This window comes from Idiotropiscis lumnitzeri, chromosome 4 (genome assembly GCF_059441095.1).
Source record: "Idiotropiscis lumnitzeri isolate Australia: NSW breed Sydney's pygmy pipehorse chromosome 4, RoL_Ilum_1.0, whole genome shotgun sequence".
Taxonomy (NCBI): Eukaryota; Metazoa; Chordata; class Actinopteri; order Syngnathiformes; family Syngnathidae; genus Idiotropiscis; species Idiotropiscis lumnitzeri.
Window position 1 is genome coordinate 24607900 of NC_142394.1, and position 26372 is coordinate 24634271.

The window sequence follows — 26372 nt, forward strand, 5'->3', positions numbered from 1 at the left end:
AAGACAGAACAAACAAATGATCTTCTGATCGATGGAAGAAATTATATAATTGATGCATATCCACTTTTTCCTCACATATTTGTTTGGTAATGTGCCATGAGACTTTGTGAACTGGTTGGGAATCACTGATTTAATTTTATCGCTGTCAATTTTGATGGACCACAAGAGGGCGCCATCATTCTGTATCCCAGCTTTATACAGAATTACGCAGAAATTATTCAGTACACAAACACGTACAGAATAAAATTATTTGTAAGCGTATTTTGCTTGGGATGCCGAACTGTGACTTTTATGTTCTTTTTCTGTAAAAATGATGATAAACACAATTCCATTGAACTGAGTGGCAGTAATAATTGTGTGAAAGGACCCCCGGTGGCCCATTATTTTGTCAGTTTTGATGTGTGCTATAATCTCATTAAAGTCACTCAGGAGACACAAAGACAGTTAATTGTGACTACCGCGCCCCCTACCCCCAACACCCACACACCACACGCCTTTCCTAAGCAGACAGCATGAGTGTATAAAAAGGCTCAAGTGCACGAGGAAGAGGAAGCAGCAGAGGAAGAGGACACAGCAGCTCAGCACACAGCAACAACACTGCACTTTTTTTTTTTTTACAAGGACACGTGACAAGGTAAGCTTTCAAATGTTTTCTGAATAATTTGATCATGGATCACTTTTTCCTCTCTCTGAATCCCAGCAATGAAAGTGACATCTATTTTCAGATGAGAAATAAGTACCATGTGAATCCCGAGAGCGATCAATGACGGGGATTGATCAGTCTTTGTTTCTCTGATAAAGAGCCAAGGGAGAATCTAACCTTGAGTGGGCGGACTTATCAGCGCCTTCTTTGAACCTTACTCCCATGCGTACGCGGAGAGGCTGTGGCACCACTTGTATCAGAAGCAAAGACAAAGTCCTGGGCTTGCGCCTCTTCTACTCCTGAAAGGTAACAGCTTCTCCTCAACCAACGCATCATAACGACACCTTCCTTCTCCTCTCCCAGGACTTTTTTTCTGCTCATTATTTGACATTGTTGAAAGAATGCTTGTGGAGAAAAACAGACCACTTTAGTCAACTGTTGAGAGGCGTGTTTTACTTTCGCAATCTTCATCCATTCATGGACTGGAAATACTAAGAAGCAGAGCAATATTTTAGATTGAGAGGGTGAAGAAAGTGTGAGTCGTCATCAAGCTCCATTTGTAGTTCCTGCTGCTGGTGGGGGGGGGGGGGGCTGTTGATAATGAACTTTGGAAAACACGTGAGTAGCCAGCATGCTGACACTGTGAAAGTGTTAACGGTTCGAAAAGAACACCGTCGGCAGATGAAACTTCGTATGCCGTCCCCCATGGTTAACGGCATCCCTCATGTGAACTTGGGTTTTTCTCCACAGATGGCAGGAGAACATCTCAGATAGCCACAGACGTTTCGGCGAGCCATTCGGCTTGAGCGGGTTCGGATCCTAACCAGACAACTGGATAGAAAATTGACTGAGAAAAACAGAGACAGGATGTCTTTTAGTCCGCTTTCGACAGAAGAGCCTTCCGATGGCCGCCCCCCATCTGTCAAGGCCGAAAAATCCCAGGAATCCATGAAGTTGAAAAAGGAGATCTCCCTTCTCAACGGGGTTTGCTTGATCGTGGGCAACATGATCGGCTCGGGCATCTTCGTATCACCCAAGGGTGTCCTCATCCATAGCGCCTCCTATGGGCTGTCTCTGGTGGTATGGACGGTCGGCGGCATCTTCTCTGTCTTTGGGGCGCTGTGCTACGCGGAGCTGGGGACCACCATCACCAAATCGGGGGCCTCCTATGCATACATCCTGGAGGCTTTCGGGGGCTTCCTGGCCTTCATCCGCCTGTGGACGTCACTGCTCATCATCGAGCCCACCAGCCAAGCCGTCATCGCCATCACCTTCTCCAACTACATGGTGCAGCCCATCTTCCCCACCTGCATAGCGCCGTACGTGGCCAACCGGCTGCTGGCGGCCGCATGCATATGTAAGTAGACGCCCGTCACCCGTTACACAGAAGTGAAACCGCATTGGAAGAAGGAAGCTGCTGCGGGTTTAAAAATCCCAGTACGAGTCACGCTCTTTACTTTTTTTTTTTTTTTTGCCGTGGAAACGGCAGAAAACTTCCTTGAAGAAACAGCTGACCTTTCCAAGCCGACACAAAAGAGCAACTCTGACAAACTGACCCAAGTATTAAGAAACACACGTGACATGCTCGCTAAGCAAAAAAATGCGCCGATGCTTGGGCAACCGGAGGCCCAGACGCAAAGCCAGAACTTGTTGCGGAAGTCTTACAGATAAGCCTTTATATGCCATTACTTTGTAAGTAGCAGCACTTGCACATCCTTAAAGCGTTTTTATCACATTCACTCACACACACACGCGCACGGGGTGATAAGGAGAGCTGATAGGTGCAAGTTAAAGTCCTTACTGAGCTGAGACTCTGACCCCGACACAACAGTCAGGAAAACAGTCTTGTCTTCCAAGTATCTTTAACTTTAAAATATTCATTTGGAACGCAACTATTTGTGTCGCAGTGTTAAACAGATGCCATCAAATGATTGCTTCGGTGCTAAAGTGGAAATCTCCGGCACACTTTGTCCTGGTCATTTTTAGGCCAAATCAATGAAGAGCATTCCCAGACTGAATCCCACAAAAGTCACAGGCTGGATGGGCGGGGGGGGGGGGGGGGGAAGCCTCGAAAAGACATTTCCATTTGCAGTGGCCATTTTAATCCACCACCCAAAAATTTGAAGCATTCATAGTAAATGATGCCTTGCTTGATGGTGGAAATGTTGACATGCTTCTGACACAAATTTCCTTTCGCCCGTCTGGCTTACTGTCCAAATATGTTGGCGTGCAAGTGCTATCCGAGTTTTAATACGAGACACAAGAAGAAACATGACTGATTGTGAGTCCCCGAATTGGGAATAAAGTGCAAAACTAATACAGCAGCTTCCCATCAGCATGTGAGGGACCAGGCTGCATCTCCCGTCTTCTGAAATGCAATCTGAGCGCCTTCTTTCTTTTCTCTAGCAACACGCCTCGGCTTATGTCGCTCCTCTCGGACGACCTCGGCGTGGCTCTTGTTGTCTTTAAGCCTCCTTCCTGCCGAGTTCCAAATAAAACGGTTCAAAATACCGGGAGCTGTCAATATGCTGGAAGATGATAGTGTTGGCATGGGACTTTGGTGGGGAGCAAAGGGGGCGCTAGTGAGTTCTGGTGACTCAGGAGGGTGGCCGAGGACAGGGAGGGAGAAGGGAGAACAGCATAGTGTTGAATGCATGCGCTGCAACTCAGCTGTTTCCTGTACGCTCCGGTCAGCAGCACCGCTTCCTACGACACGGAAGCGCAGAGCAAACGTCAGCACGGATGGATCTTGTAGAGGGATTTGAGGGTGTGCATGCCTGTTGTCATAATGTGTTGAAAAAGCATTTCGTGTCCCCGCAGGTTTGTTAACCTTTGTCAACTGTGCCTATGTGAAATGGGGAACCAGGGTGCAGGATTTCTTCACCTACGCCAAAGTCATCGCCCTCATTGCGGTCATCATCACGGGCCTGGTTAGGATAATCCAAGGTTCTTAACTCATTCACTACCAGCTGAGTGGAAAAAAAAAATAAGGATCTGAGACGTCTTTAGCCGTCAATGGCAGTAAATGAGTTAATAGATGACTGCTGCTCGGTCGTGCTTATTGATCATCAGCATGGTGGCCATAAAGACTTTTTTGGTGCTTTCCGTAGGTCACACACAAAACTTCGAGGGGCTCTTTGATGGATCGTCTCAGGATCCCGGAGACATCGCTTTGGCTCTTTACTCGGCTTTATTCTCCTACTCTGGATGGGACACGCTAAATTTTGTCACTGAGGAGATCAAGAACCCAGAAAGGTACACATGAAGATTTGATGAGATTTAAAAATGTCAATGTTGTGGAGGCAAGTCTTGTCAGACTGGGTTACGAAAGACAGACAGACAGGCAGAGGAGCAATAACAGCATGAAGCTGAAACTAAAATCAACGTGGTCGCTGGAGGAGTTTCTGGAGATGTTTACAGAGGGGTCAATATAGTAGATTTAACTTTGGTAGAAAAGTAGACTTGGGTGTCATCCACTGGAGTGAAAATGCTGCAGAAATTGGGGGTCCCTAGACAAGAACCATGGGGAACGCCAGAGACGATTTGCAATGTACTCAACCTGTTTGTGTTCATAAGAAGATGGTGATGAAATGCCCCGCCCTATCCCAATATATTCACACATTAAATGACCAAGAATACGTGCCACTGGCTTGCAGGAATCTGCCACTGGCTATCGCAATTTCCATGCCCATCGTGACGGTCATCTACATTTTGACTAACGTAGCCTACTACGCCATCCTGCCCATGAACGCCATCTTGGACAGCGACGCCGTCGCTGTGGTGAGTGAAAATTCTCAGTCTTTGCCCAAATAATCTTGGTCATTAACATCAAGCTTGTGTCCACCGATAGACATTTGCAGACCAGGTGTTTGGCGTGATGAACTGGACCATCCCCTTGGCGGTGGCTCTGTCCTGCTTCGGAGGACTCAACGCCTCCATCCTGGCGTCTTCCAGGTGAGTGAGGAGATGCAGCTCACCATCCCACCAGCCATTCACGTGGTCTATATTCCATTTTGTTGTGTGTGTGTGAAGGCTGTTCTTCGTGGGCTCCAGAGAGGGCCACCTGCCCGACTACCTGTGTATGATCCATGTGGACCGCTACACTCCCATCCCGGCGCTACTCTTCAATGTTCGTCATCTCCACCACACCCTTCATGCCCTTCATAGCTGCATTCAAACATTTTTTGGCTCCTCCTCTTCTGCCTGCAGGGCGTCATGGCGCTCATCTACTTGTGTGTGGAGGACGTCTTCAGGCTCATCAACTACTACAGCTTCAGCTACTGGTTCTTTGTAGGCCTTTCTATTCTAGGGCAACTGTACCTGCGCTGGAAGCAGCCAGACAGAAAGAGGCCACTGAAGGTAAGAAACAGTTCAAAGGCTGTCCTAAAAGCTCTCCCAGCCCTAAATGCCACCTTCTCTTGCAGCTCAGCCTCGTCTATCCCATCCTTTTCTGCCTCCTCACCGTCTTCCTGGTCGTGGTGCCCCTGTACAGTGACACAGTCAACTCCTTGATTGGCATCGGCATCGCACTGTCCGGCGTACCTGTTTACTTCCTCTGCTGCTACACTCCAGCCCACAAGAGGCCCGTGTGGTTACGAAGCATTATTGGTAAGCGAATACGACGGCAAACATTAAATAGCCCAAATATCAACATACATAAACGTCAGACAGTCGTAATATGCGGTTTTCGACTCCACAGCGAGGTTAATTTTGTTCACGTAAACTAAGGAAATAATTCAAACTAAAATTGAAAAAAATATTTTCGTTAAAGAAATAAAATAAAAATATGCTTTTAAAGAACGAAAACAAACTGAAACTTCTTTTTACATACTTAAAACTAATTTTAAATATAATTGTAGGGTAACATTTCCTTCATTTTTGCCTGGGGAAATTACTTTATTACACAAGCCTTTGGGGGTGATTTTAAATATATTTATTTCGATATTACTACACGTCCGTTGGCCGGAAAAGGAGGTTGAACAGTCGTCTGTGAGTTATAGTCCTCTGAATGTGTGCTGTACAGAAGCGACGCCATCAAGCAGCAGCCACTAAAAAATAGCCAGCAGATGACCTCGCTCCTCGGAGACGAGTTTGCGTGCAGCTTTGTATTAAATGGCTCACCTGCACTTGACATTAAACTCAGCCCAAAACGCAACGCTAGGTAAGAAGTGTTTGCCTTTTTTTGGTTCCAAAATATAAAAAAAAAAGTGTATATATATCTAAAAAAAAAAATAGTATGCAGTTTAATTCTCAACAAAAATTCAAGCCACAAATCCACTTGAGAAGTTGGCGACTTGGCAAACAGTTTAATGAAGGTGCATGCATGCATCTCACTTTTGAAGCATCCATTGAACCCTAACCGGGTATTATGGACTAAACTTAGTGTAATTCAAAGTCTGTGGACTGTTAAACTGTACTCTGATTATGTTTCTAATGTTGCACATAAGTAAAACATTTCCAAGAGAAAAAAAAAACCTAATACTAAAACTAAACTGGGTTTTAAAAAAAAATAAAATAAAACTAATAAAAAAACATAAACCTGCACTGAAAACTCAAAAATGTCATGTCATTATCCACACGGCTTATCCTGTACCGGGTCGCGGGAGGGTGCTGGAGCCTATCCCAGCTGACTACGGGCGAAAGGCGCACTACACCCTGAACTGGTCGCCAGCCAGTCACAGGGAAGACATAGACACCGTCACTGAGTGGGAACTGAACCCACGCTGCCCGCACGCAACTCGGGCGAGTGTACCACTACACCATCAGTGACTTCAATTCAAAAATGAAACCTATAATTAAAATTCCCGAAACATAATAACACTGCTCAACAGCGCCAAGAAAAGAACCCATCTCCCAAAGTTCTCCATTTTCACAATATATCAAAGGTGAACGAGAAACCCCTTCACAATTTAGTGTGCCTCTAACCCAGCTGCTGTATGTGCTAATGTTTTTCAGCTCAGTCCGGGGTGCTCATCCAGAAGGTGTGCTTCTCGGTTTTAACAGAAATGGACGTTGATCACAATGATTGAATACGCACGCACCTCTTGTGGAGAAAGTTAGTTTCCAGATTTTGACTTGAGAGATCTATTTTTAAATGTACTACTTCTATGAGATGACAATTATTCTGCCACTCCAGTCACTGTTATTCATTGTCTCTCCAACACTGAGTGCTGCTGGAGCTATTTATAATAAAACAATGAGAAAGGATTTGTGTCAAGTGCTTTTCCATTTTAATGTAAATAGAATCCATACACGGTGACAACATTTATCAATAAATATGTACAGGACACACTTCATCACATGATGTCCTTCCACGGCCTTGTCTTGCTTGTGGCCTTATTTTTGGAGGATGGCGTAGGGGTCTGTTGCAGAGGATTGTGGGTAAATGTCTGCCTTAGTGGACCTTAGGAACAAAGAAAAAGATTAAGACAATTTAGGACTCATTGATTAAACATTGTCATCATGGTTATCATCATAAAAACATTTGTATATTTATGGCACTAATAAGAGTTTTAAAAGCAACGGCAAACTTGGAATAAGAATAAATTTAAAAAATAAAAAAATTAATAAATAAAATTGATGTTGATCCTTTCGAGGCACAAGCTGCTCACCATGATGCTCCTCATCTCCAATATTTGCTGCACTTTCTTCTCCCGACATGATTCTCTTTCTTCAGTCAGGGGGTGCTCGCATTTTATTATATTATAGCTTTAACCATGCGTTTGCCCTCTGGTGTTTGTTTTACTACTAGTTAACAAAGTAAAACATGCAGAGTCAGCATTTTAAATCATTTATCACAGCGCCAATCTTCAATTCGTCAGCTTAATCTAATTGTAGCAGCCAAAATCATGATCACGATTAAAATTTAATTAATTGTGCAGCTTCGGAAAATGTAACCTTGAGTGACGTCCACCTAGCAACAGCTTGAGGTCCATATGACTAATCACAGAGACGACTAACTCCTGCCAGTGAGGGTAAATCGAGCACTTGCTAGCTTGCTCCTTACATTGCAAAGTCCAACATAGTGAGAGAGGGAAAAAAAAAAACTCACCCGCTATCGATGACAAATCACGCTCACTCACCCCGATGAAAGTACAAGTACAATTTGGCAACAAAATGATTATTCTTTTGTTCTCGGCTCAGCTGCTTCTGCACCAGGGACAAACCCGCGATTCCAGCTGCTGGATTTATGTGTATTATCATGTGTATTTATTTATATGTGCAAATGAAAAGATCACAGACTGACATCTGAGCACATAATTAAATTTGATTTCTACAATATAGTGCCTTTCAAGACACCCAAGCAAGCATAGTATAATGTATTCTTCATCTTACATGTATTTTCTTTTTTTTTTTTTTTTTTTACAAAAAATCTTTGCATTTCATAGAGGCTTTTTTTTTTTTATTTACATTTTGCTTTGGAAAATGTCAGGCGACACTTAATACGAAAAACAAGCACTGCCGTTATTGTTTGCACAGTTAGGCCACAAGATGGCACAATTAACCTATTTATAAACACAATCAATAGAAGTCAAGGCATATATATATATATAAAGTATATCGTCATTGACTACTGGGCCGCTATGAGCTGAAAGACGAACGAAAACGCTAAACAGGAAAAGGAAATACGAAGCGACCCTTCAAAATAAAAGACACACCTTTTAGAATAAGACAATGAAACATCACATATTAAACGACTCGAAGAATTCTTAACTGCCATTATTGTTTGCACAGTTTCCTGATAAATATATTAGTTCTTTTCCTTTTGTCAGAAACACTTTACAGATAAGAGCATTTTCAAAACTGAACAAACAGATAAGTCTGTTTTCAATTTCATTTCCTGGTGTATGTCAGGACAGAATAAGGACAAGGGGCACTTACCTTTGGCGGCGAGGTCCAGATGATTTTTGATGCGTCTGTCTCGCTCTTCCAGCTGCTGAGCCAACTGCGCATTTTTCCATCCTGGAAGGCACAGAGCAAATATTTAACGGGCCTGACAACACACGTGGCAAAAGATGAGATGAGCATCAAAGACGCCGTGCCACAAGAAGAGACCACAGGAGCAACTGTAACACAAAACACCTCTGTCCACAGAACAAAGCTTTCACTCTTATTAATTGTACATGCTTGTGTGGAAAAGGTGAATTTGAAACATGAACAAGTAACTGACTGGTGAAATGCAGGGGCACTTTAAAAGGACGAAGCTAGACGCGGAAGCAGGACGATTAGTCGCTTTAGTGTATCCTGGATCATTACCAGGACCTCTGCCCTAGTGGGGCATGTGAGACATCCACGAGACATCTTGACCAGATGCCCGAAACACCTCATTGGGCTTGATTAGTGGCTCTCCTGTAGTTGTAAGACACTCTCAGATCCTTTCTTAAAAAGGGGCCCCACCACCCCAGTCTGCCAACCCAGATGCACCATGCCTGATGTTCTTGCAATGTTCCACAGATTTCAAATAAAGGGGAGCAAAAATAAAATTTAAAAAAAATAACAGATTCCAATGTAAAGCACAGCAATGCCTGAAAAATATTACCTGGGTGCAGTAAAATGCTTGACTTAAGAGTGGGTTTCCCACCAAAAATTGGAGGTACGCTAAAACTAGACAGCAGCAGAGAAGGCCACGGCGTCTGCATGTTAATGGCAATTTGCGATATGAGTAAATGAGCTCAGTTGTGGAAGAAATTAGTCAAGCTAACGCCGCATTTCAACTAACCTTTCTTCATGCTCGTGATGAAGCCGTCGTTCTGAGGCAGGTCCGAGGCCGAGTGCTGGATCCTCTCCGGGATGCGCAGCTTGTCTCTGACCAGCGGGTGTCTGAGCAGCGCCACTTGAGCCAAGGAGAAGCTGTTGGAGGTGAGCCAGTAGGTGAACACGGCCTGAGGACACAACATAGGGGACGGCTCACCCTTCATTTCCAGTCCAGGTGCAAGAACAAGAAAGGCGACGGCGGCAATGACGACCTCACCGTGGGGAAGTTGATGGTGAGCGGGAGGATGACGAAGGGCATGATCCGGAACACTGTCTTCATGGCGCGCAGGTTGGGGTTGTCCACACCCGACTCTGCGCCGAGCTAAGCGCAATAGAGAACAAGCTGAACGTGCTGACAGTATGGAGTTGGCATCAGGGACTCGTACCTCCAGAATGAAGAACATGGTTCCCGTGACGGCCAGAGGCAGGAGATAAAAAGGATCGGCCGCTGTTAGATCCGGAAACCACAACGCGCCTCCCGTCTGCATGCTGGGCACCGGCAAGTACGACATCTTCCTCAGCGCCATGAAGAAGGAGATGAAGATGGGCGCCTAGGGAGTCGGACAAACGTCAGACAGATAGAAAAAAACAACAACTCCAGCCAGTGGCTAATACAAACATTTCAAGACTGATACCGACTTGCACCAGAGGAACCAGGAAACCGCGGAGGGGGTTGATGTCGTGCTTCTTCTGGAACAAGGTGAGATCGGTGTAGGCTTTGGCGACTGCGAAGGACCAGCATGAACGTGAGTGTGTGCAAAACACAAGCGGAGCAAACTAGACAGTAGCGGAGCACCGCCATGTTTACATTCAAACTTGTTCCCGCTCTGTTTGGCCTCGGTCATCCTGCTGCTGAGCCGGGTCATCTCTGGCATGACGTTGTTGAGTTTGGCCGCCTCCCGCTGGCCCTTGACGATGACGGGAAAGACGGCCAGGCGAGCCAACACTGTCCCTGGCGACACAAACAGTACACCTTGTTTCAATCACCGAACCTTTGACAGGTATTTAGTTGGTGTACGACAGTACTTCCACTTCCTAAAAGTCATTTTTATAATAACGACAAGGCTATTAACCCATTTTCTAATTTCCAAGATATACAAGTTGTTGTTTGCGTGGTTTCGGTTGCTTACCGACAACAATGGCTCCCCACCAGGGTAGGCCCACGTCCATGTGCATGAACTCTAGCAGGTTCTGGATGACACCCACCGGAGTGTGGCCAGCCAAGCCCAGCTCGGCCAGTCGGGCTTCTGGAATGGCAGCCTGTAGGACCTCTGCGGCGTCTGCAGCTGCCTGCGTCAAGCACGGGGCAGGTTCGTCTCCTGTCGCCACAGAAACAGGCCCAAGCGGGACCTGGAAGCAATGGCCACTTGTGAGGTGACACTTTGGCCAGTTTGTCTGACTATTGATGTCGTTCTATCCACCTGTTCGGGGATCGTTTGTTGAAGGACAGGGGTGCTGTTGACTGCCACCGGGGGGCCGCCCTCAGTCACCATCTGTGTTCAGCAAAAACAACCATGGTGAAAATTCAGTGCTTATGAATACTTGTGAGCGAGTCAGTCTCAAGTTTGCCAACTGACCTGGGTGCTGTTGTGTCTCACGGAACACCAGAGCAGCTTCTCATGGCGCCGCCTGCGCAGCGAAGATGTGACGCCGGTGGCCCAACTGTTTAGGTCCAATGCCGTGTGCACATGAGACCTTTGGAGCCATCGCTAGTTTGGTGGGAGGAAGAGCAACGAGTTAAGGTAAGCAGGATCTCTGCAGTTGCTTTGCAAACATTTTCAGAAAATTGGCAAAAAGATGATTATGATACGCTTGACATTGTAGCTGCAGAATTTCAATAAGTGCACCTCTCAGTTGAACCGGTTCCGGTTTGAGCAATAGGGCTACAACTAATGATTATTTAAATAAGTGATTACTCTCTCGATTAGTCGATGAATCTGTTTTAAAAGAAACAAATTTAAATTTCCAACCATTTATTCAAAAGCATTACATTATTTAAAATTGACAGTGGAGAATATGCATGAACATATAAATTATGATTCAGTTGGATTAGTTCATAACATGGCAGAAAAAAGGAAACTGTTGATCATTGTTATCCACAGTAAAAACTTGTGTTTTATTTTGAGTCAAAAAAAAAAAAAGTCTGCTTTCATGGGGGACTACAGAAATCAGATCTGTTGAGAAGCTGAAATTCAGAACATTTGGACAATTTTAACTTTAAAAAGGTATCTAAATGATTCAATTATAAAAAAAAATATTTTTTTTGATAATGGATTAGTTGTTGATTAAATGTTGTTCCTCGACTCAGCAGCATTGTGTCCATCATAGTCCAACAAAACCAAAAATCTGATCAATGACTTCCACTGACTTAAATCCTGGGGAATAACTTTTTTTTAAAGTTCAGTATCAAGGATTAGGGTTACATTTCACATGAAACCAATAAACCTATCACATTTTAATGTGGAATGTATTATACTATAACCTATTTTTATAGTGTGAACGCAATAATCTTCCGCCAGTAAATTAGCTGTGTCCGAATATGGTTAGAATGATGGAGAAACTTGCATCAGGTGGCAGCAGAGCCGTAAACAGTCAATATTTCACATCCAAAACCTGCACGGATTTAGTTGAGTACAGTGTGGTGCTGCTGTCGCATGTTCCTGTCAAAGTCACAGTCAGACTGACGACCTATGATGCTAGCCAGCTAAAATGAACGCTTCGGCCTTCTTCCACATACAAGAATGGAACGGCATCAAGTAGAAGAGCGAGTGAAACATACGTGCTTCCAAATGTCCGACCGAGTTTGCCCGCCCGCTTTGGGTTTGGCACTTTGTGTGAGGACGAACCGTCCCACGACACAAGCTGGAGTCAGGCCGCTCCTCATGGCCGCCATCTTGCTACAGGAAATGATATAACTACGGAACCCGAGAAGTAAGACGGAAGAGACTTTTTAAAACAAACTTTATTGAAGGTATCAAAAACAAAACAGACAAATAAAAGAATAAACAAAGCACATACGCGAGTAGTTTTAGGTATGTTCTTATACAATAATTTCTCTCATGTGCGGTGGCACCAAACCAGACTGTGATGGAGGAATCAAAGCCTGATTGTATGACTGCTGGATATATAATTTTGGAACAATATTTATTAAATTCACGTCAAATACTGATATTATTGCTATAATTACTGAAAAATAACATCGCATATTTCCAGTGAGCACTGTAGTCAAAGTCAATATCAATATTTAACACGCTTTTCACGTTAATGGCAGTGTAAAAAATTGCCATGCGGACGTTGATTACCCTATCGAGAGAAAAACAAAATAAAAGAATGGAAAAGGCCAACTTAGGTGGAATTTCCCTTTAACACTAAATATTTTGTTGTCTTTATTTTGGTAGGCACTTCTTGATTAGAGCCAGAGATCGTTGGGATGAAACCATCGGAAGTAATCGTGACGTCACTTACAAAACAGGAAGTCGGTCGGTGACACATCAGTGGGTCGATGGTTTTAAGCTCGTCTGATCGATTTGCATCCTTGAGCGCACTCGAGTCGACATGAAGCCGCCTTCTCGCACGCGCAACAAACCGGTTCGGACTCTGAGCCCGAACCCTGAGCCCCCCCAATCCAAGCGAGTCTGTTCGTGGTCCCGAAAGGAGCAGAAGATGCTACTAGACGCCCTCAGGCGGCAGAGCTGCTCCCGCAGCGGAGGATCGCTGGGCAACATCGACTACAGTCTGCTCAAGAAGGATGTCCCTTCTCGCTCCGATTGTGAGGTTCGCTACGGTCCAGTCTTCCAAGGTGCTGTTCCGACAAAACAGCACTTGGTGGGGTTGCGCTGTCGTGTGCACACATTCACCCGTGGGCTCTTTTGCCAATCATCTCTCCACTTGTTTCCTTATCGCTTCGCAGAAATTGTTGGTTAGGTAACTGAAAATAGTTTTGGAACGTCTCTCGGACGACAGTCATGACGTCACTGATGTCGCATAATTACAACGTCGAGTGGACGTTTTTTTGAAATGCAAAACATGCACTAATGAGTTTAATATTTTAGCGCCACAATGTATGAATTTGTCTCGTGACGAAAATCAAACAATACCCTCGAAATGGAAAATAATCAATTTGCTAGATGGGTGCAACGCATCACAGGATAGATTAGATTTGCCAGTGACAGTTGTTCAGTCCTATGCATTGTGGGATGCTAAAAGGCCATTTCACTACTACACAGAGCTCTATAATTCAATTAAACTATAGTTCACTAAAGCGAATGTAATACCAAATCACTAAAAACAGAAGCTCCCTTCTCATGTATTCAAAGACCAACTGAAACTCATATGAGCAAGTCCTAGGCAACAGAAACAGGAGCAAAAGGAAACTCACACTTCAGAGGACACCTGGGTAGAGAGCCTTGCCATTTTTGTTGGACCTCGGGGAACATGGCCGCCAACTATTGCTGAAATGAGAAAAGACACTTTAGTCACATAAAAGCAGGCCAGACAGATCAGAAGAGAGAGAGAGAGAGAGAGAAAAACAAGCAGCGTTACAACTGTCTAGCAGTTCTACTTGGAAGCACAAAGAGCAAGTAACAAACCAGCAAGGGAGAATGCAGATCCATATGGAGCACATACAGTGGGCGATGACCCAATAAGTAACAGAGGTGCGACAAAAAAAAAAAAAATTGTTTTTCAGTGTCTATATATATATATGTATTATATATATATATATATATATATATATATATATATATATATATATATATATATATATATATATATATATATATAATGTATATGTATGTAGAGAGAGAGATGGTGCTCCGTTTAATGCTTTGCAAGTATCCCAACACTGCTTTGGTCTTTGTAGATCCAGTCTGTGGTGGAATGCCTCCAGAACAAGGTGATCTCTGGCGCCATCTTGGAGATGAAGACCAAGACTTTGGCGGACAAGAAGGCAATGACGCCCATTGAGATGTGGACCCGTTTGGCCAGGGCTGTGTCCGGGAACTCCGACGGTCCGCTTTCCAAGGCTTTCTCTCAGGTGCTGCGGGCAAAATGACACTTGGACGAATGTGCGTGTTGCTCACCAAAGTTTTCATGCCGACAGATGTGGACCGTGGCGTCCACGGAGCCTCAAACCCTCAGAAACTGCCAACCACCGCAGCTTGACGCAGCGCAACGCGACAAAAGAAGTTGCACCGCCTCTGTCCGACTAGCCCCGACCCAAGGTCTGGACCAGGATGTGGCTGCAGATGGGGATCGAGACCGAATGTCTTGTAACAGCACATTTGGCTCTTTCTGTCTCTTCAAGCGACGTTAAAGAGTCCAGTAACCAGCGCGGATCCGGCGCCAAGCCCGGTGGTGCCGGTTGAGCAGCCGAGCGTTTCAGGTCTGACTTCCTCCGAGGACTTTGCGGTAGACTTTGAGAGGATTTACAACTACATGAGTGGCCTGTACAAACCGGAGAGCGAGTGTGTGCTCACGGCAACAGGTGAGTGCGAGCGAGCGACCAACCCAATGCCAAAATCTAGATCATTTTCAGATCCGTTTTAAGTTTTGTACTGTCCATTTCAGTCTGTACTTTTTTTTTAACAAACAAGTTGAATCAGTGCTTGTACATTTACGAGAGCCTTTTTCTACTCAGCATCTTTATCGATAGTTCTTTTACCGTCGGCGTCAATTCTGTTGTCCTGTTCCTTAGAGAGCGCCGTCGTCTTGGACCTGGTGATGTCTCTCCCGGAGGAACTGGGCCACCTCCGCTGCCGAAGCCTGCACAGACATCTAATCCAGGTGGAGTCACTCCCACGACAAGGACAGGACCAGCACTAAGAACACAGATGACCAATGTGAAGTAATTGCAGCCCTCCTCTCTATCCCGCAGGCACACCAAAATTTGTCTGAAGCGGAGAACTCCGAGAAGGCCCGAAAAGTGCTGACGGAGCTCGAGAGTCAGCGGCGAGGAAGCGATCAGGAACCTCAACGGAACGTCGCAGGGCCATCATCAGAAAGCGGCGAACCAGCGTGGACGGGACTGTGTCCCCCCCTCAACCCTTTCATGATTCCACTGGATCTGCTGAAACATAGATAGGATTTCACATCGCTTTTACGCACACGACATTTTTGTTGGATTCGTACATTTTGTATCATTTCACTGTTGTATTGCTGTTGGTTCTTGGCTCGATTAAAAACGACTTAGTCCAAAGGCCGATCTTCACGAGCTTGTTCTCCATCACTCATGAATACGACTCATTGTGACAACTGAATATCACCACCAAAAAGACATTACGAGGTATTGATTATGGCATCCACGCTGCGGTGCATATAAAACACAGCAATAATCTAATGCGGTGCGTCGAAGGCAGCCTGCAATGAGGCGTTGGAACATTTTTACCACTTTACGACTTTTGGTCATCACAAAGTAAACCAAGTGATTCATTCCACCCATTTAACAACAGAACGTTTAATACTTTGCATGACTGGAAGCAATCTTTGATTTAACGTCCTTGTTGGACAGAGGCCACTACCAACATGTTCCGTTTTGAGAAAATGTTGCAAATAACAAATGGGAAATCAGCGGGTTGAATTTTACCACTTGTAAAAGTGTTGGCTGGCTGAGTGACGCTTCCTGCTATCCAGGCGTGAGGGGGCAGAGTGCAACAGCGTGGCAATCCCGGCCCCCGTGCAGGACTTCTCTCCGGCCTTATCTTATTTATCGGTGACGGTGCTTTTTCCACACCTTGACTGTGGGTGGAGGACAAAGCAAATGTTCTGAGACGTCATGCCAAAGTCCAAGCAGCTCACATCTTGTGTCATTCAGCAACAGTGACAGGGATGTAAAGTCTCGCTCATGGCGTCGTCTTCTATCGTAATTCTTGCTGCCCTCCTCGTCGGCTTGTCTTCTGCCACCGGTAAGTTTTGAGCCCATGCTTTTTCTCGCGACCATTCTTTTCTGTTGAGTGTCAAACGTGACAAAGGGAAAGGCTGTTTCGGGCTGGAAACAGTTTGAAATAAACATAAGCTATGTTACAAAACTCATATGTGGTGGAATTGATGTGAAGTGTTTCCATTGCATTGAAATCAGAAAAGAAATGTATGAATCGGCACACAGTCCTCTAATCAAGTCGATTTTTTTCCTTTTCATTGACAACTAAATTTCCATTTTTGTTCTTTATTGAGTTGATAAGCTTGCTCTGTTTTTTTCTTTTATTGTGTTAATGGCTTGTATTGTACTGTCCCGATAATGTGAATTTGATTGCTTATGAATGTTCTATAATAATTTATCGAACTAATCAAACTGTGATTTTTATAATATCATATCATCAAATATTGACTTGTTCAATATTTGATTCACTGTACGAGGAAGCATATTTTTCATTCTTGAGTACATTTAGTTCTTTACATTTGAATTTGAAAAAATTAATTCCCATCGTTTGATGACCAATTTTTTCAATACTTTCAATTGAATTATTTTATTTATTTATTGGGGTAAAAGTAGAATTACTGATTTGGTCTTTTTCTTTCTCTCAGTATTGACAACTTCACATAAAATAACACTAAATCAACAAACAGTAGATCGCCATTTTTCGAAAAGAAAAATCTTATTAGCGTCAGGAGGAGTGCTGTATTTATCTCCTCTATAATAAATGTCAAATGAAATAAGTCTTCAAGGAATAACAACTCTTCCTCTGCCTATTTCAACAGCATGAGTTATTTAGGAATTTGCATCATTAATAAAAATGAGCAGTTTAAATTGCACACAAACTTGCGAATTTTGCCTTTTGGGGATATTATGTAGGAAGCTATACGAAGGTTGGTCATTCAACACATCCCTTTGACTAACTGTTGTGTAGTCACGATGTTCCAAGAATGGACAAGCTTACTGCTCCTGAAGCCTCATAGAAAGCAGCTCACAATCCTAAATCTTTTACCATTGTTCTTACCCTCATATCTTGACATTGCTGCCTCTAGTGGTATACAATAAGACTAATAGATTCTGTACTCATGTATGTATTCAAAAAGAAACATGAAGCACCTGATGTTGAAATGTGTCAACAGTACCACTCATAGATGGGCGTGTCACACAATTTTGCCGGCCCGTCCTCCATCCGTGACGTGGGCAACCTGGGAGAAAGAGAGACAGAGAGAAAGAGAGAGAGACAGAGGGAGAGAGAAAGAATTAGACAGAGAGAGAGAGCATTAAAATATTTCATTCTCCGAGCACAAATATTTTAATTCTATACATGTGGTACTTGACCCGATTAGGGACGATTAAATGGCGGGATGATCATTCACTTTCGGTCTTGTTTGGTCCATCCTTTCTGATTCAACTTCTCATTCTCCGTCCCAAAAATGGGCGTCCGTCCAAGGGACGAAATGCTCATCTCTGCTACCAATTTTCCTTTCATAAATGCAGTACTAAAGTAATAAGTTCAGGCTCATGAATACACGACTGTTCTACTTCCAGCTCCTCATCCTACAGAAATCTTCAATGTACTGGAAAATGCCATCTCAGCCGTTACAGTAATGCGAGAGGAGGGCAAGGCCACTGGCCCGGCCACAACCGCGCAGGTGCAGAGCAACGGCCCGGCCACAACCGAAGAAGCGCAGACCACCGGCCCGGCCACAACCGAGCAGGCGCAGACCACCGGCCCGGCCACAACCGAAGAGGCGCAGACCACCGGCCCGGCCACAACCGAAGAAGCGCAGACCACCGGCCCGGCCACAACCGAAGAAGCACAGACCACCGGCCCGGCCACAACCGAAGAGACGCAGACCACCAGACCGGCCACAACCGAAGAGACGCAGACAACCGGCCCGGCCACAACCGAGCAGGCGCAGACCACCGGCCCGGCCACAACCGAGGAAGCGCAGACCACCGGCCCGGCCACAACCGAGGAGGCGCAGACCACCGGCCCGGCCACAACCGAGGAGGCGCAGACCACCGGCCCGGCCACAACCGAAGAGACGCAGACCACCAGACCGGCCACAACCGAAGAGACGCAGACAACCGGCCCGGCCACAACCGAGCAGGCGCAAACCACCGGCCCGGCCACAACCGAGGAGGCGCAGACCACCGGCTCGGCAACAACCGAGCAGGCGCCGACCACCGGCCCGGCCACCACCGAGCAGGCGCAGGCCACCGGCCCGGCCACAACTGAAGAGGCGCAGACCACCGGCCCGGCCACAACCGAGCAGTCGCAGACCACCGGCCCGGCCACAACCGAGCAGGCGCAGACCACCGGCCCGGCCACAACCGAAGAAGTGCAGACCACCGGCCCGGCCACAACCGAGCAGGCGCAGACCACCGGCCCGGCCACAACCGAAGAAGTGCAGACCACCGGCCCGGCCACAACCGAGCAGACGCAGACCACCGGCCCGGCCACAACCGAGCAGGCGCAGACCACCGGTCCGTCCACAACCGAGGAGGCGCAGACCACCGGCCCGGCCACAACTGAAGAAGCGCAGACCACCGGCCCGGCCACAACCGAGCAGGCGCAGACCACCGGCCCGGCCACAACCGAAGAAGTGCAGACCACCGGCCCGGCCACAACCGAGCAGACGCAGACCACCGGCCCGGCCACAACCGAGCAGGCGCAGACCACCGGTCCGTCCACAACCGAGGAGGCGCAGACCACTGGCCCGGCCACAACTGAAGAAGCGCAGACCACCGGCCCGGCCACAACCGAGCAGGCGCAGACCACCGGCCCGGCCACAACCGAGCAGGCGCAGACCACCGGCCCGGCCACAACCGAAGAGGCGCAGACCACCGGCCCGGCCACAACCGAGCAGGCGCAGACCACCGGCCCGGCCACAACCGAGCAGGCGCAGACCACCGGCCCGGCCACAACCGAGCAGGCGCAGACCACCGGCCCGGCCACAACTGAAGAAGCGCAGACCACCGGCCCGGCCACAACCGAGCAGGCGCAGACCACCGGCCCGGCCGCAACCGAGCAGGCGCAGACCACCGGCCCGGCCGCAACTGAAGAGGCGCAGACCACCGGCCCGGCCACAACCGAGCAGGCGCAGACCACCGGCCCGGCCACAACTGAAGAGGCGCAGACCACCGGCCCGGCCACAACCGAGCAGGCGCAGACCACCGGCCCGGCCACAACCGAGCAGGCGCAGACCACCGGCCCGGCCACAACCGAGCAGGCGCAGACCACCGCCCCGGCCACAACTGAAGAAGCGCAGACCACCGCCCCGGCCACAACTGAAGAAGCGCAGACCACCGGCCCGGCCACAACCGAAGAGGCGCAGACCACCGGCCCGGCCACAACCGACCAGGCGCAGACCACCGGCCCGGCCACAACCGAAGAGGCGCAGACCACCGGCCCGGCCACAACCGAAGAGGCGCAGACCACCGGCCCGGCCTCAACCGAAGAGTCGCAGACCACCGGCCCGGCCACAACCGAAGAAGCGCAGACCACCAGCCCGGCCACAACAGAGCAGGCGCAGACCACCGGCCCGGCCACAACCGAGCAGGCGCAGACCACCGGCCCGGCCACAACCGAGCAGGCGCAGAGCACCGGCCCGGCCACAACCGAGCAGGCGCAGACCACCGTCCCGGCCACAACCGAGCAGGCGCAGACCACCGGCCCGGCCACAACTGAAGAAGCGCAGACCGCCGGCCCGGCCACAACTGAAGAAGCGCAGACCACCGGCCCGGCCACTACCGGGCAGACGCAGACCACCGGCCCGGCCACAACCGAGCAGGCGCAGACCACCGGTCCGTCCACAACCGAGGAGGCGCAGACCACCGGCCCGGCCACAACCGAGGAGGCGCAGACCACCGGCCCGGCCACAACCGAGCAGGCGCAGACCACCGGCCCGGCCACAACTGAAGAAGCGCAGACCACCGGCCCGGCCACAACTGAAGAAGCGCAGACCACCGGCCCGGCCACAACCGAGCAGGCGCAGACCACCGGCCCGGCCACAACTGAAGAGGCGCAGACCACCGGCCCGGACACAACCGAGCAGGCGCAGACCACCGGCCCGGCCACAACTGAAGAAGCGCAGCCCACCGGCCCGGCCACAACCGAAGAAGCGCAAACCACCGGCCCGGCCACAACCGAGCAGGCGCAGACCACCGGCCCGGCCACAACTGAAGAGGCGCAGACCACCGGCCCGGACACAACCGAGCAGGCGCAGACCACCGGCCCGGCCACAACTGAAGAAGCGCAGCCCACCGGCCCGGCCACAACCGAAGAAGCGCAAACCACCGGCCCGGCCACAACCGAGCAAGCGCAGACCACCGGCCCGGCCACAACTGAAGAAGCGCAGACCACCGGCCCGGCCACAACCGAGCAGGCGCAGACCACCGGCCCGGCCACAACCGAGCAGGCGCAGACCAACGGCCCGGCCACAACTGAAGAAGCGCAGCCCACCGGCCCGGCCACAACCGAAGAAGCGCAAACCACCGGCCCGGCCACAACCGAGCAGGCGCAGACCACCGGCCCGGCCACTACCGGGCTGACGCAGACCACCGGACCGGCCACAACCGAAGAGGCGCAGACCACCGGACCGGCCACAACCGAGGAGGCGCAGACCACCGGACCGGCCACAACCGAGGAGGCGCAGACCACCGGCCCGGCCACAACCGAGCAGGCGCAGACCACCGGCCCGGCCACCACCGAGCAGGCGCAGACCACCGGCCCGGCCACAACCGAACAGGCGCAGACCACCGGCCCGGCCACAACCGAAGAGGCGCAGACCACCGGCCCGGCCACAACCGATCAGGCGCAGACCACCGGCCCGGCCACCACCGAGCAGGCGCAGACCACCGGCCCGGCCACAACCGAGCAGGCGCAGACCACCGCTCCTGGGCCAACAACAACAATAAAGGTCCTTTATTGCCTAAACGGAGGAACATTCACTGGAAAAATCTGCAACTGTACCAACGGGTTCTTTGGAGATGTTTGCCAGTTCGTGAAGGAAAGCCTGGAATTAGGTATGTACTAGCCCGTCAAGAACATGCAGCCTTTTGCTACTATGCTTTGCCTTGCCCTGATTGCGTTGCCTTTTTAATTGCAGATGACATCGAGCGGGAGGTGAAAATTCAAATGGTGCTCGACCAGAAATACGACCCCAATTTTGACAACACAGAGTCAAAGGAATACAAAGAATTTGAGAAGGAATTTACTGATAAGGTGAACAAATCACATTGTTCAAATCAAATCAAATTTTATTTATATAGCACTTTTCATACATAAATTGCATATACCTTACCAGCTCAGGAGATAATCACGAGATGAGATGTGCTTTGTCTGCAGTCACTATTTGACTCTACTCGTCGAGTTTGTGCTGTTCCAACAGCCTTCAGTTTAGTTCAGTCTAGTTGATTTGCATGTCTGGGATCACATTCAGAAAACATTCAACTCAAGAGCAGAGATACAGATTCCATCTTTGGAGCTAAATCCCATCTGTATGCCTTGTGCCAGGAAAGCAATTTTCGATTTTCAAAGGTTCATTGAAAAGAGAGGAGCGGCATTTTGTGCGTTTTTCACACCTATACGGTAACTGAGCAAATATCCCACTTAGCTTTGAACATTTATACTAAAAAAAAAGAAATCAAAGGAATCGTACTCACATCGAGTGTATCGGAAGAATTTGTGAGGGTGGTGATTACATTGTTCCTCTTTCAGATGGAGGACTTTTACCGAGGAAATAATCTGAAAAACTTTGACAGGGTGGTGGTGACCAGTGTCAGGTAAAGCCAGTCCCGGCAAATGTTTTCTTGTCACGCGGTAACACCAAAGGCTAAACGCTTGTGTTTGTTTCTCTCAGCCAAGCCAACACGCCAGCTTTGGTGAGACGTTCCGCCACTGGAGTGGTGCAGGTAAAGCCGACCAATCAACTTTCAACTTAGATATCACATCAGCCTTGGTAGATAAGAACAATAATACAGCATTATCTTTATTGCAGCGCAGATTAGCTGTTGATGGCACGGCCGACCGCAGAGTCACACCAAGACCACATGGGTAATTGGGCAGTGGAAAAAACACACACGCACAAGCGCGCACACACACACACGGATGGTAAACAATATGTGTGGATTGCAACACAAATGACTTGGTCGCCATTTTGTACTTCGTCTATGGCCAGTTCTTCCAATTGACTCCAACAACAATACTAGCAACGCTAATCATACGCGTTCCAAATTTTTTTTTTCCCCTTTTTGCCTGGAGAGTGAACCGCCCTCAAAAAACAGGTCCATCATCCAATCGTGTTGAGATGTTTTCAGCTCTGCATTGCGTTTCAGCATCAACGTCGGCCACAATGTGGTTTTGTTGCTCCCAAACAACGCCAACGCTGAGGAAGAATATAAGAAAGAAGTGCAGGCTGTCAGTGCGGCTGTGACGACGCTTAAGGACTGCACAACAGGTGGGCTGCTACACTCTGAATGATCCACAATCAAATTTGTCACCGCGGGGGCGGGACGATTGGCTCCAGCAAGTCTAGCAAGTATCTAACTACCCGAAAAGAAGGATTCAGAGTGACCCAGGTTGTGTTGCTCGTTGAAGAAGATTCACCTATAAGTCAAAAGGTTTCCTCAACACACCTGGCAACTACAACAACCCTCACGGGACCAAGCCCCCGTGGAATATATGAATGAATTTATGCTGGCGCAATGAAGCAGACATATTAGACAAATGACATACTGAATAATAAAAACACTTCACTTTTCAGATTGTCCCTACAATGTGACAGAGAAACCGACTGTGGCTGAGACTGAAGTGAATCCGAACAGTACGTACATTTCAGTCAACGGCGAGCGTGAAGCGTGGCAATGATCGCCGGCCCTTTTCTTGTCTTCTCCCTCCAGCTCTTTGCGGATCAGTAGTGAAGGATCCGGACCTGGCCCGGCACTACAAGGCCGTGCCCCACAACCAAATCCTGGTGTGCGTCACTCGATGCCAAACGTTATACGGCCAAGGCATGCTCACGTGCTACAACAAAGGCGTGTGCAGAGTCTTCAGGGATGTCGGCGCTGTTTGCGAGTCAGTCCTGGAAGAGTCTTTCATTTGTCTTCACTGTAGGTGCTCGCGTATGACTACCACTACATTCTCAGTTGGTCTTTGCGCCTGTTTTCAGATGCCAGGCTTTGAGTACCACGTGGTACTTTGGCAATGACTGCAAACTCCCCATCCAACATGTGGCCTTCTATGCCGGTTTGGTGGTCACTCTGGCTTGTCTCCTCGCCACCGTAGCGGGCTTGATCGCGTACGTGATCATAAACAAGAAAGAGCAAAGCAGGTAAGGCGGGCTAAAACCACTACAATGGTGTTATTGTATGAAACATTCTGCACTCAAATCTTTTCAAATGACTTCAAAAGTTTCAAAAGATTTCTCAACTGATTCACACCATTTCATTCGTCAAAATATTCAGCTCATAGAGGACATCCAGGAAACCATTCATTCATTTCTGTATTTATTTATTTATTTATTATTAGTGCCCCGCCCTCAAATTTGATTAAAAAAAAAATCCATATTTTGTGACATAATAATCACAACTAAATTAAAAATGTCTACCAAATTTTGAATTATCACTTCTCAACTGATTTGTAGCATTCCAACCTCGAAATCAGCAGCTCATTCAGGGATATTCGCACTTTGCATTCTCCGGTAAATGTTTTCCTGTGTGTTACACTGAGGGTGTGCATCTCTCCGGAAAAGACGATTCGATATGATTTTCCGTACGGGAGGTGCGAAACGATTCAAGGACGATTCAGTTTGATTCCGATTTATTTCGATATGGTACTACTTAGTTCGAGTGGGTATGACGCAAAAACTTTTTTTTAATATACTCGTCAGCACTGTAAATTGCCAATGTCCTTCTAAGATATAAATGTCGATACATTTCAAAGTGAGACGATTAAACGAGTTTCGATTTGATACACTCGCATCTTTTAAATCAAAAAAGGATTTGCAGGTTCAAACCGTTTTTGTTGCACCCCTAATTTTTTCTGTGCGCTTTTGAACAATTTAGAAATAGAGAAGCGAAGTAAAATCATCCATCACACTGATTGTAGCATGCCCTCCGAACAAGGATGAGACTTTACTGATGATTTTGTGGTTTATTTATTGAGCAACATTCGTCCATAACCGTGTAACCTTCGACCCTAATTATCGCAAGAGCTGAAGCACATTTTTAAACACCCGCAAACAATTAGTTGACATAGTTCAACACTCAATATTTACAAACACAAAATACTAATATAAATCATTTACACACCTTTTGCCGCTTCGGAGGGGGTGCGAGTAAAAGAAATGTTCGTCTTCTGACGCGGAATATGAAACTCTTCGCCGTACTCTTCGTTAAGTTACCTTACGTGGGAACTGTACTAAACAGGAAATTCGCATTCAGAATAAAAGCGCTTAGCTTAAACCGGAAGTAGGACCTTTCAATGCAAATGGTTATAGCAACTGTCATTCTATTAAAACGATGATTTGATTTTTTTTTTTTAACTTTTCCATGCTCACATTCTACATTTCCCCTAATTATTTGGTATTTTACTTCAGCATGAGCAAATCAGTATTCCTGCGAAAATTTGCTGCTCTCTCTACGTTTCTGTGCACTCTACTTTTAGGTTTCCATCTTAGCATGTCTATGTGTTTTCTTTGAGTTTAACGTGTGTACATGTCAGATTTCACAAACATGGTGCTAATCACTACCTCCAGGAAAAAAGACATGAAAAAGAAGCTGGTGAACAATTGGCTGAACGAAGAAGTTGAGTGGTCCCGATCCGAGAAACTCTCGACAGGCACGTTAAATGTTGGTAAGCAAATCATTCTGTCACTTCAAGCTAAAACGCTTCGTGACTGGACTGTAACATGAGCAAGACGTTTCATACCATTGCAGCAATAACAACAAAAACACCTCTGCTTTTACCACAGCAAATCTTTCCTAATCATTGTACACCACAGAAAAGACCACAGTAAAACGTTAATTGTGAACCTTCGAATGACTGCGACTTTACCACAGATGGAGCAGCAACACATGCAAACGCAGCGCACAATGCTCACAAAGATTGCGCAACAGCAATGAGTTGGGGACCTTCTCCGCCATGCCTTCTTTGTGCTTATTTACGCTCCATCAGCCAGTAGCCTCCAGAGTCGTGTGCCATATTGTGTCACAAAGTGGTTCGACATTGAAAGCGCGGGACTAAAACATAGCTCAAAATATATCATTTCAAATAACGGAGGAATACTGCAGCCAACAAGCTCACTTGTTTCAGGACACCTGAACCCGTCGTTCGCCTACGGCGCGCCGCCGCGGACACCGCCGACGCGCCAACACACCGATTCCAGACAGTCGGCTCGGTCCAGCCCGGCCATGAGCATGTACAGGCTGGACGGAGCGGCCCGCGGGAACGACACCTCGCTTCACCACAACAGATTCTCTCCCTCCGATCAAGTAAGTCCGACGAAACGTCCGGCCAGTTCCGCGATTGCTTGCGAGACGTCCACGTGTTCTACGCTCGCCTCACAGATGAGGATCCACAGGCCGCAGATCAGGTCGTCGTGGGACGCTTGACTGTCACCGCTACCGCCGCCCTTTCAAGATCAAGCACCTTAACGACCCGCCGGCAGCAACAACACTTTTCTTATAAGGAAGCTATTTTATTGGATCTCTTGTCTTACTGTGCCTTTGCTGAAGAAATGATTTATTCTCTCTTGGTTTGTCATTTACGTTGTAGGAAAGTATGTGATCATTGCTTTGTACCACATTTGTTGATTTATTTTATTTGGTCGGGACCATGTGCGAAAGACAATCAAGAAAATGCACTTTGCACCCAAACCCTCAGACACTACTGACCATGAATGTTTCTGTGCAGAATGCTTGCCAATGCCCAGTTGGGAGTTTGTTCCGCTCCGTTTTTACTTTAAATGAAAAAGCTGACTATTCTCGGCTTGTTTTTTTTTCTCCCACAAGCTCCAACAGCGCTCAACAGCACATTGGTGGCAGTTGGTGCTAACGGGC

The 26372-nt window shown here is 47.6% G+C and overlaps 4 protein-coding genes and 1 long non-coding RNA gene across 7 annotated transcripts; 3 read left to right on the top strand and 2 right to left on the bottom strand.

The window, feature by feature from the left end:
• Window positions 1-541: 541 nt before the first annotated feature.
• slc7a7 (solute carrier family 7 member 7) lies at window positions 542-6850 on the top strand. The gene is made up of 11 exons (XM_088295167.1): window positions 542-634; window positions 802-949; window positions 1394-2000; window positions 3464-3589; window positions 3754-3898; window positions 4300-4423; window positions 4494-4597; window positions 4676-4772; window positions 4853-5002; window positions 5068-5251; window positions 6599-6850. Exons 3-11 carry the CDS (start codon window positions 1511-1513, stop codon window positions 6670-6672), a joined length of 1494 nt encoding a protein of 497 aa, XP_088151293.1. The 5' UTR covers window positions 542-634; window positions 802-949; window positions 1394-1510; the 3' UTR covers window positions 6673-6850.
• oxa1l (OXA1L mitochondrial inner membrane protein) lies at window positions 6851-12332 on the bottom strand. 2 transcript variants are annotated; one of them, XM_088295169.1, is made up of 11 exons: window positions 12177-12332; window positions 10975-11106; window positions 10819-10890; window positions 10528-10747; window positions 10206-10349; window positions 10037-10122; window positions 9784-9948; window positions 9615-9719; window positions 9363-9493; window positions 8525-8605; window positions 6851-7046 (listed from the first exon to the last, which is right to left on the bottom strand). In XM_088295169.1, the coding sequence occupies exons 1-11, from the start codon at window positions 12288-12290 to the stop codon at window positions 6980-6982; spliced, it is 1317 nt and encodes a 438-aa protein (XP_088151295.1). In that variant the 5' UTR covers window positions 12291-12332; the 3' UTR covers window positions 6851-6979. The 2 variants fall into 2 exon arrangements, with proteins under 2 accessions (XP_088151295.1, XP_088151294.1); XM_088295168.1 differs by having other exon boundaries at window positions 9363-9525.
• Window positions 12333-12831: 499 nt separating this feature from the next.
• Window positions 12832-15593, top strand: snapc2 (small nuclear RNA activating complex, polypeptide 2). 2 transcript variants are annotated; one of them, XM_088295170.1, is made up of 6 exons: window positions 12832-13171; window positions 14259-14432; window positions 14499-14619; window positions 14703-14882; window positions 15093-15181; window positions 15273-15593. In XM_088295170.1, the coding sequence occupies exons 1-6, from the start codon at window positions 12953-12955 to the stop codon at window positions 15477-15479; spliced, it is 990 nt and encodes a 329-aa protein (XP_088151296.1). In that variant the 5' UTR covers window positions 12832-12952; the 3' UTR covers window positions 15480-15593. The 2 variants fall into 2 exon arrangements, with proteins under 2 accessions (XP_088151296.1, XP_088151297.1); XM_088295171.1 differs by having other exon boundaries at window positions 13003-13196.
• Window positions 13591-16273, bottom strand: LOC148338684 (uncharacterized). The gene is made up of 3 exons (XR_015842994.1): window positions 15981-16273; window positions 15060-15464; window positions 13591-13848 (listed from the first exon to the last, which is right to left on the bottom strand). It is a non-coding gene; the product is annotated as an uncharacterized LOC148338684 (long non-coding RNA).
• Window positions 16274-17914: 1641 nt separating this feature from the next.
• On the top strand, window positions 17915-25925 carry LOC148338685 (uncharacterized). The gene is made up of 17 exons (XM_088293503.1): window positions 17915-17959; window positions 18422-18538; window positions 19115-19864; window positions 19979-20155; window positions 20732-20975; window positions 21255-21338; window positions 21422-21537; window positions 22033-22097; window positions 22175-22226; window positions 22313-22368; window positions 22650-22771; window positions 23078-23137; window positions 23214-23388; window positions 23483-23644; window positions 25070-25167; window positions 25627-25805; window positions 25881-25925. Exons 1-17 carry the CDS (start codon window positions 17915-17917, stop codon window positions 25923-25925), a joined length of 2547 nt encoding a protein of 848 aa, XP_088149629.1.
• The last annotated feature ends 447 nt before the right edge of the window (window positions 25926-26372 follow it).